The sequence below is a fragment of the Ictalurus furcatus genome, chromosome 2, assembly GCF_023375685.1.
Source record: "Ictalurus furcatus strain D&B chromosome 2, Billie_1.0, whole genome shotgun sequence".
Taxonomy (NCBI): Eukaryota; Metazoa; Chordata; class Actinopteri; order Siluriformes; family Ictaluridae; genus Ictalurus; species Ictalurus furcatus.
In genome coordinates, this window is record NC_071256.1 from 10716653 (window position 1) to 10727745 (window position 11093).

General features: G+C 41.3%; 1 protein-coding gene across 1 annotated transcript in view; it reads left to right on the forward strand.

Moving 5' to 3' along the window:
- The window catches only part of foxo3b (forkhead box O3b), a 30517-nt gene extending 19951 nt beyond the window's left edge, over window positions 1-10566 (forward strand). The window contains exons 3-4 of the mRNA XM_053647291.1: window positions 4868-6306; window positions 7118-10566. Coding sequence (XP_053503266.1) covers window positions 4868-6292 — 1425 coding nt within the window. The 3' untranslated portion in view covers window positions 6293-6306; window positions 7118-10566. The remainder of the gene's footprint in view (window positions 1-4867; window positions 6307-7117) is intronic.
- The last annotated feature ends 527 nt before the right edge of the window (window positions 10567-11093 follow it).

The following is an 11093-nucleotide window of genomic DNA, read 5'->3' on the forward strand; positions in this document are numbered from 1 at the left end:
CTTATGTGGTAAAGAGCATGCTAAGATGAATGATAATGTTGCTCGATTGCTTGTGACGACAGGACGGGGATGCGTTTCTGAACTTCAGAAGAACTTGTGTGTGTGCATGTGTGAGATATCAGTCAGTTTGACAGCAAGAACACAGTCTCTGTTCTAGCCCCCTGATTGGCCGTTGAAGGTGGTTTGGAAAGGCCGACGCCCCCTCTATCATGGAAAACAAGACTATCTTTCCAGTGTGCCGTATTATGCAATGCACATTCTTTCAGACCTATTGACAAAATGATTCTTGATGCTGCATACATTTTTAAGTGTATTGGAATCCGCTTACTGTTTACAGTACAATCGCATATACACAAATCCTGGCCAACAAATACTCGGGCACAAATGAAGAGAGACGCCTTGTGCTGTCCGGAAAAGAGGGTTGAAAAAACACACACACACATTTGGTAGTAAGGAATGGAATGTTCTCTTCTACCATCCAGCACATAGAGCAGCTGGGAATGGGAAGAAGGAGAGAGAAGGGAGGGACGGACGGAAATCTGTAGACATGCTTCGTGTTTTTCGCAAGTGTGTTTTTGTGGGTCTAAGCATTTTTTTTTTTCCTAAGGGGCGTGTGTATTGTGTGTATAAATATCTCTCCTCTCCTGTGCAGCATCAGCGCCTGGTCCGAGTTTATTTATAAACTGCGTCCTACGTGTCAATGGTCCGGCTTTACTCTCTCCCTCCCTACAGTAAAATCTCTCTCTCTCTCTCGCTCTCTCGCTCTCTCTTTAACTCAGTTTCTCTCTCCTTTGCTTATTAAATCTATTAAAACTATAAATTTCCTACCGAGCGCATCGATGCTCGATGATCATTCCTGGAAATTTCACAGATGCGTACCCCTGCATCTCTGCGTTTCACAGAAAGTTCACCGCGGTGGAAAGTTCTCCTCACAAATCAGCCCGTACACATAAAATGACCTTGTGCTAAACTTCAGGAAGGTGTGTGTGTGTGTGTGTGTGTGTGTGTGTGTGTCTTTGTATATGTAAGGGTGCATGGCTTTTTGTTGTTATGATGCATGTAAATCCTACCAGGAGACTAAGAAAGGATTAGTTGCCTCCATGGAATACATGCACACATAAACAGACTGAGTCACACACACACACACACACACACACACACACACACAAGTTTTTTCCATCACTGATTGTCATCAAGTCCCTCTAGAAAAGTAAAAAGGTACACATTTCTTATCGGTGATATCATCTCATCTTCACACCGACTCACTTCCTCCCAATCCTTTGATTTATTTGAATCAAGCCTTTTAAATACTGTCGATTTGAATGGAAAAACCATTTCACGAGTAGTGTATGCGTTGGATAAAGGACGTGCTGTGAAAGAAAGTTAGGAATGCTGTGCCGTGGGTGAGGGCCAAAGTCAGGGCAGTAAAACTGTCCAATCAGCTGAGGATAATCACCGCAGCGGGCGAGGCTCAACAGTGCTGACTTATTGTGCACTCCGGCCTCGACTCTAGAGCGTTGCCTTTTCGCCTGACCACTGAGAGAGCGGAGGCGTTTGCAAGACCGTGGCATATCCCAGTGAGAGAGACGGAGTCAGCATGGCTTTTTGACCTGACATGATTCAATAGGTGGTTGATTATGCCGTGGAGATGATTTGGTGGACAAATCAGTGTCAGCTTAGTAAGCTAGACCACAAAACAAGGCAATAACTTGAGCTTTCTGACCTTTAGCTTCGGCCGTGGCGTCCAAACGTATTGTTGCATTACGTTGAAAAAGAACGAGAAAGAAAAAAAAAAACCCTCACCGTTTCAGAGAGTAATGTGTGTATGCATGTGTGAGTGTGTAGTGCGTGGCTGCTGACATTGATAGATTGTTACCACATGTTGCTGAAGGACAAAAAAGCCTCTGTGTTCCAGAGAGATTCAGCGTGCAGCTGGGCTCTCAGTTAACAGCCCTACACATGCGAAAAACACACACACAAATAAAAACATAAATAGCTGAACTGTACTGAATAATACAGAGTAGCTGAATTGGATAAATACGGAATAGCTTGTAAATTATTTCAACATTAGTTACGAATCGAGGAATTCTAAGATGTATTCCCACCTCGTGTTCCCAGGATTAACTCCACCATGACCGACACCAGGATTAAACAAATACATACTAAAGATGAATTAAAGAAAGAAGAAAATAATAGCATTGCATGTACCGCATGAGTAAGTCAGAGAAACTCAAGAAGACAAGAATCGAATGTGTGCGAGTACTTTTCTTTTTTTTGGCGTTTACGTACTGTAGGTTATAGTAAAGTACACGGGGCGGCTGTGGCTCAGGTGGTAGAGCGGGTTGTCCACTAATCATAGGGTTGGCGGTTCGATTCCCGGCCCACATGACTCCACATACCGAAGTGTCCTTGGGCAAGACACTGAACCCCAAGTTGCTCCCGATGGCAATTTAGCGCCTTGCATAGCAGCTCTGCTACCATTGGTGTGTGTGTGAATGAGAACCAGTGTAAAGTGCTTTGGATAAAAGCGCTATATAAGTGCAGACCATTTACCATTTATAGACGTGCATGTATGTGTGTATGGTGCTACATTTCCAGGTATAGTGTATGGGTGGATCCAAACACTTGTCTGCGTTGAGCTTGGTGTGTCATTGTTGAAGTGATTTGGAGCAATTCGGAGAAATAGTAAAGCATCCTAATCACTCACAGGTTTTCTTTTTTGTTTGTTTTTAAAGGATAAAATGCATGAAGTGTCTCTGGTAGTATACCACGCAGAGAGTGAGAGAGAGAGAGAAAGCGAGACTCTGACTTAATTACTTCATTCACAACATGTTTCTCCATTGAGATTTTAGTCATTACCTCCCCTCAGCTCTGTTCCTCTAGTCACATGTGCATACACGTACACACATCTACTCGCGTGCACAAACTTTAAGTCATATCTCCTGAGAGACAGCAGTATTTGATTCACCTTGGCATATACATGGAATAATAGCATCATCGTCCTGCCAATCTAGGCAGAAGTGTTTTGTTTAAGTCAAAAGCAACAAAATGATGGACTAAGATCTGTGAAAGTGAAAAGTGCAGTAGTGTTACAGACGAACTAAAGAATATGTTGTTGTTCAGGTTTACAGCATGGATGCAAGGTATAATTACATCCTCTTTCCTTGCTAAGAGATTGCTATAGAATATGTATCAAATTACTTTTCTTTATCTGGAAATGGGGGCATGGTGGCTTAGTGGTTAGGACGTTTGCCTCGCACCTCCAGGGTTGGGGGTTTGAATCCTGCCTATGCTCTGAGTTTATATGTTCTCCCTGTGCTTTGGGGGTTTACTCCATGTACTCTGGGTTTCTCTCCCAGTCCAAAGACATTCTGTCTGTGTGCAATTGTGCCCTCCAATAGGTCGGCTAGGACAGGCTCCAGGTTCCCTGTGACTCTGTATAGGATAAGCGGTACAGAAAATGGATGGATGGATGGATATCCAGAAATATGACCACAAAAGAACCTTCATTGTTCTCAGTGGTGGACAAATTGCTAGCTCAGGTACCTGGGACAAGCACATTACATATATGGGCCATCAGGTTTATTTGTTTGTTTATTTCACAGTGTTTTTTGTTTGTTTTTTTACTTCGGTCTTCATGGGGTTTGAGAGCTCACCGAGTGGTCTGATGGGTAGGAACAGACTGGGCTAGTTTAACAAGACTTTGTGCTCTTGTTTTATAGCAAAGGATCACAATGAAATCGAATACATTTCAGCCAAGAAAGGAAAAGGGTACATGCAGACAGTGTGTCTATGATGGACAGAACCATTTCTACTGTAGAATTGGTTCGGACGATTATAGACTGGATAACGTTTGTACATCAGACATGCATGCGCACGGTGACATCGTTTCCCATGCAAAGGCTGAGGGAAAAAGAAGAAAAAGTGTTTTTGTGTTGTAGTTGGGATGGAAATTTTGCTGAAACATGGAAACCTTGGTTAATGATAGCTCTACTGTGCATGCCACACATTGAGAAACTCACCTGCTGTATCGAACACTATAGAACAAAGGTATGTCTAAAACCACTCAAAGCGAGCTGTTCAGCTGACTCTCAACTGCCTATTATAGGATTACTCTTAAAAATTCACTAAACAGTAGCCTATAGCATAAGTCAAGTGTGATAGCCTCTAGACTGTATTTTTATTGAGCCTAGTCGTTATTAATGTCGACCTGCCCCACCAAAATCTATGGTCACGAGCTGCTGCTCTGAAAATATCTTTTCCATTCCTCCACTACAGTTCCATAGACTTGTAAAATCGATGCCAAGAGGCATTACAGCTGTTCTGGCAGCTCTTGGAGGCCCTACACCTTACTAAGACACTTTATGCTGGGTGTTTTTATTCATTTGCATGTACATTTCTTCTCTGCCATTGTTTGAAACTTCTCATACTCTTGTTTGTTTTTGTTTTTTTTTTCTTTTCATTATAGATTGATGGCACAATGGTATCTATTTTGCCAATGCTTTAAATTGACTAACATTCAAAAGTACCTGTGGCTAAGTTGCTGTCTCCTGTGGTGTATTGGACTACTCGGAAGGGGACATGGTTTTTGTCTCTTGTGTGTTACATCATTGGGTTGTATGACTCAGATGGTTCATTTTGTCTGCTCCTAACAAAGCTGACTTGCTATCGCCATTGAATGTCCGTGTGTTTATGAGCGCATTTTAACATATGCAAAGACTGATGGCACAACAGGAACTTTTCGTAGATAATTTCTTCATGTTATCACTTCAGATAGTAAACAAAGGAGTGCACTACCATTTGTGATAATAGTAGTAAAGTTGTTCAATTAAATACTGATCTCATCTGTTTCTCTTTCTTGGTACAGAATTCCATCCGACACAACCTGTCCCTGCACAGCCGTTTTGTCCGTGTCCAGAATGAAGGAACTGGAAAGAGCTCATGGTGGATGATAAATCCCGAAGGCGGGAGGGGAGGCAAGGCACCACGTCGTCGTGCAGTCTCCATGGACAATGGAAACAAGTACACCAAGGGTGCACGAGGACGCGCAGCTAAAAAGAAGGCAGCGTTACAGGCTGCCCAGGAGGGATCGCTAGAGAATGTGTCTGCTGGTGGTCTGTCCAAGTGGCCAGGTAGTCCGACATCACGCAGCAGTGATGAACTGGATTCCTGCTGGACTGACTTTCGTTCACGAACAAACTCCAATGCTAGCACAATAAGTGGCCGTCTGTCACCTATCCTAGCCAATCCAGAGTTGGATGAGGTTCTAGATGATGAGTTGGGCCCACCCCTCTCCCCAATGCTCTACTCGAGTTCCAGCAGCCTTTCTCCTCCCTCTTCATCCTCCTCAAACTCCAAACAATGCCCAGCTGAGCTTCCACGACTAGGCACAATGAACCTCAATGATGGGCTAACTGACAACCTTATGGTTGACCTGTTGGACAACATAACAGTTGCACCATCAACACAGGCAGGTCAGGATGGCTCCACCTTCACTTTTGGGAGCACCACTTCCTCTCCAGGCTCCTCCTCTTCCTCACCAAATGGTGCTAGTAGTAGTGGAGGGTTTGGTAATTCCATTTTTGGTCCCTCCACTGGAGCATTACGCCAGACACCCATGCAGACCATCCAGGAGAACAAGCAAGCATCTTTCTCAAGCATTTCTCGCTTTGGGAACACCACCCTTCAGGAGCTGCTAAACTCTGACTCGCTAGGCTCCCACAGCCACAGTGATGTCATGATGACACAATCTGACCCACTCATATCACAAACCAGTGCAGCCGTTGCTTCTCAGAATTCCCGTCTTCGCAACGGCCTCATGCATCCCAAAGACCCTATGATGTCATCATTCAGTTCTGGGTTTAAAGGTCAGAGCAGCCTTCTCCAGAACAACCGACATCATCAGGGCTCCAATGCCCAGGGATCACTGCACTCGCTCCCCAAAAATGGTCACCCAAGCTTGGCCAATGACATTAATAATGTAGTATCTGCCAAGCAGCATCTCCAGCAGCACTCCTCCATGTTGCTGAGTGAGGCTTCTGTATACTCTGGGTTAAATGGCAGTAATGGAATGGGGATTTCAGGAACCGAACGCTTTCCGACAGACTTGGATTTGGACATATTCAACGGGAGTCTTGACTGTGACGTGGATTCCATTATCCGCTCAGACCTAATGGACGCTGATGGTCTAGACTTTAACTTTGATGCTTTGGTGCAAAACGGCGTCAGCCTGAACCCTGTTGGCAGCTTCAATGGGACAGCACAGTCCAGTCAAAACTGGGTTCCTGGCTGAAAGTGGTTCCAAAGGTCAGTAAAACTGCATTTAGTTTGGCTCATTTCAAAATTTAATATAGTATAAAATGTGGGTTCTGTATGTCAACATTGTGCATTCCATTATTCACGTTTATTGGAAAATGTGCAGTGTATTCAATCTTGTTTCAGGGTGCAGAACACATCTTTCATCTCAGAATTAACTTGATGAAAGTTATGAAATTAGATGGCCAATAGTATGTGGACACCTGACCATCACACCAAGATTTGGTTCTTCCCCAAACTGTTGCCACAAAGCTGGAGTCACACAATTGTCTAGAATGCCTTCATATGCTGTGGAACTAAGAGGCCCAAACCTGTTCCAGCATGACAATGCCCCAGTGCACAAAGATCCATGAGGGCATGGTTAGCCAAAGTTGGTGTAGAAGACCTCTAGAGTCCTGATCTCAACCCCACTGAACACCTTTAGGATGACCTTTAGGTCCTGACCTCACCTCTTGTAGCTGAACAAACACAAATCCCCACAGCCACACTACAAAATCTAACGAAAAGCCTTCTCAGAATAGCAGAGGCTGTTATAGCAGTTCATCTTAATGCCTACGGTTTTGGAATGTGGTGTCCGCATACTTTTGGCCATATAGTGTATGTTCAAACAGATATCCCAAAAGATAGAGTGGCAGAGTAATTTCAATGTAACAAATCTGTGTAATAGCACTCCATATGACAGACCTCCCACAAAAAGACAGCAACTGAGTGACCTCGTGGAGTCCAGCACTAGTGGGAAGTGACAAACTGAGGCGATGCAGTATGTGACTAACTGATTTCTCTCACTCTATTTCTTCTTCAGGCTCAAAAGTTCATTGCAAAAAAAAAAAAAAAAGAAAAAACACAGACAAATTTCCATCCATCACAGACTCATGCCATCCATCGCCAAGACTGCCGCCAGCACCAAGCACTGGAACCTATGCCTGTTTACAGTCTACAGCTCTGGAGAATCTTATCTTCAATGCGGGAAACACACCATCCTGAATGAATGACTGAACACAGGACCCACACAGGACAGAGTCCCAACCAGCTACCTTCCAGACAAACAAGAAAATTCCAATTAAATGCTTTTTTTTTTTTTTTTTTTAAATCATGACTCAAAACAATGCCGAGAAAATGCCGAGAAAAGAGAACCGATTTGAAAAGTTTCAGGGTGTTTAAAAACATTCTCATGGGCTGTGGATAAGATTTCCTACGACTTTCTTATGGTTTATTGTCAAATGTCATCTTCAAGCACTTACACTTTAACCCTTAATCAAAATGAGAATTAAAATTTAAGAGGACAAAGGTCCCATGAGTCGATATACCCCTTGCAAATTTCAAAAGTAACACTCGGATTGAGTTATGCTTTGACTTGGTGCACTTTGGATTCTGCCTACAGTTTCAGTTTCGATAGCAGCATAATCAGTTTCTAATTTGAAGTAGTAGCCTAATATCAGAACTGATTGTAGTGCAATATAATAAGAGAAATGACTTACTGTTTGTACTGTATGTAACTATTTTGAAAAAAAAAAAAAATAAGAAAGAAAAATAAGGAGTTTGAGCTCATTTGTAAATGCTTCGAAGTGAGAGCTTAGCTGGTGGAAGAACACTCTTTAGCTAATAGTAATGCAGTGTCCGGGCTATGGCATATCCGTGTAGCCAAATTAACGAATGTTCTTGCGTTGCGAACATTCCCATGCCATACTGGTGCTGAATAATCAGTGTTGCTTTATTGAGGCCGTGTGGGTTCCCAGGGCTTGAAGGACGGAGCATAAACATATTACCATAGCTTATGGCAGCATTTAGTGGTGGGTAGGCTTTCCCTGTGGAATCCATCTTTACTGAGCAAAAACAATAAGCTATCATTTGTATATTTGCCAAATTACTTGAACATGTTGGAGATGCTGGTAGCCAAAATCAAGAGGAAAAAAACAACAACAGATAGTTGAATTTAGAGACATCCCGTCTCTATATGCAAACTACACCACCGTGGCTCAGGGTTGAAAGGGGTTACCATAAAACCATTCAGGTCCCCCGTTTATTCTAACTGCATCCTGGTTGTATACAATTTCTTGACAGTAAGAAATGTTAAGGGAATGTGTGCATTTATACCTAAGCAACAAACTTCTAAAAACAGGAAGCAACAAAAGAATTTGTTGTTGTTGCTTCGTTTGCGGGAGGGGTTTGGGGGTGGGGCTGTTTTTGTGTCTACTTTGAGATTTTGTTTTGGAAAGCTCAGCTTTTATTACAATTGTATAAAATGATGAAAATTCCCCAGTGTTCTGCGTTGTCTCCCATCACTATGCATGTATGTAACTGTGCATATGCATTGTGTAAAATATGTAAAACATCCTGCTTAAAGTCATGTAATGTTGTGATGGCACAGTACCAGTTCTTTTTTCAAATATGAAGTATTGAAAAGGGTTTGGGGGGGGGGGGGTGTATTTCTCAGAGGGGTTCGGACCACTCATGGGGCACGGGTGGGGGGAGTTAAGTCAAGATTATAAAATACCCCAAAATGTCAGAATAGCCTCCCAGTACACAAACTAAAGGTGATGTGTAGGTGTTGTGAAAATGAAAAATCGTGTATTTAGTCGTCTTCATAGACAGAACCTAATCCATAAAGAGCAAGCTGTATCTCATATAATGGGCCTCATTTATCAGTCTTTTAAGTGAAGTTTTGTGTAAATCTGTTCATAGGCCACACCCAACTTCAAATTCCTGTCGTGTTTACAAAACAAAAAAAAACCACAGATTTCCTTCGTACTCTCAAGCGTATGTTCAGAAATATCAATCACACATAAAGTTAAAAGCACGTTCATTTAGCGATACAGACAAAACTCTGTAATAGGGAAAGCTCAAAGTCCAAAATGGGGATGGCATTGTGAAAGAAAATGAATGAATTCCTCAGAAGTGGAAGTTATTTTGACTTGTGCTGACACCAATACAACATAATATTCAACAAATTACGCTGAATGAAAAGGTGAATTAGGTGTGAATTAAGTGACGTGAAAAGATAATGTGTTGACATGAGGACAGAGGGGGTTAAAAAAAAAGATCTTCCACTGTCTTGGTAACTATCCATTGCGCACCAATGCGCCATCTTAGAAATGCAATACCTTCTTAGAAATGCATGAGGAAATGTGTTGTAAGGAAACCTGACGAATTCAAGAAGAAACCAATGATGGCAAGTAAAGCAACACGCTAGGGAATATACAGCTCATTGGAGGTTGAGACCTACTACTGTAGATCCCACTTAGAGTATTTCTCTCGAAACCCATGCACTGATTAAACTCGGACAGGAATGGCACAAGATCTTTTTGTCGGTTGAATTAGTACTAGCTCTAAAGTGTAAACAAACCTAATTTTTAACCGTCTTTCATTCTCCAAACAACTTGTAGCAGTCTCAAAATATCCGTTCCCTCGTAAGCACGGCATGCGTTAAATCTTCCAGTAGCCTTATTCCAGCTGAGTCATTGTAGCTGGTCGGCTTACATCTTCCTTATGCCGTTGTCATGTTAATTTATGGATTAGGGTTGGCTTGCATTCTTTTATTATAAAATTTTTGTTTTTCATATTTTACATTTTTTTTTACTTATCGCCATTAATATGAAGAATATGAACATGAGCATTTTCCTTTTTTTTTGTTTTTTTTTACTAAATTCATGCAACTGAAATAAGAGCTATTTAAACATGCGTATATATCCGTATATAAACCTGCAGTAACTCATTCGTTCATATCCAGCTTGATAAATGAGGCCCATTGTTTGGAAAATCACGCACTGAACATTCAGGATACACAAATTTTTAAAAACATTTTAAATCTTTTTTGGCCCTTGTTCTTCAGAACAACCTTGTATGTGGTTCTTCTTCCTCTTATTATTATTATTATTATTATTATTATTATTATTATTATTATTATTATTATTTGTGGGAGGGGTGACTTGAGTTATAGACCACCTCAATATTTTCCATGGGAATAATAGTTATTCTACTTCCAGCTGTAACATCCTCCCAAGTCAAAGGTGTTATATGTCCATGCTGAGGATCAGAAACGAGTACCACTATTCTAATCTCTTCCTGACTTCATCCCCCTTTCATTTTTCCTACCTATTATCTTTGCCCCTTGACCCCTTGATCCTGTACAGTAGTAATGACTTCTCTTCTTGATGTTAGTGGGTATTTTTTTTCCCTGTATACTCCATTTTGAATTGCAATCTAGTTTGTATAAAAATGGTGCGCATGTAAATAAAGCTTGATTGAGCTGTATGTCTCTGGCTCAAGTCGTTTTTAAATCGTTCATTGTGTCCTTTATACCTGACTTATACCTGACTCACTAACTCATAGTGAGCTTTTAAATGGCTCGTTTTCAATCGATTGCATAATGAATAAATAAAGTAGATTGAATCGCTAGATAAGGTGTATGGTATAGGTAGAATTCTCCAGGAAGTAGTGCTCTGTGAATAGGTTTAGTGACCAGTGCAGAAGCGGAAAATACCTAGCAAGCAAATTATGTGGAATTCCCCCCCCCCCCGTACCCCTCCCATACACACCCATAACCCTTACCAAAGGTCAACTTGTTATGTAATGTCAAGGGAAATCTTTGTTTTGCCTATATATATATATATATATATATATATATATATATATATATATATATATATATATATATAATATATATATATATAATATATATGTATGTGTGTGTGTGTGTGTGTGTGTGTGTGTGTGTGTGTATACAGTGGTGCTAGAAATTTTGTGACTTTTTAGAATTTTCTATATTTCTGCTTAAATAT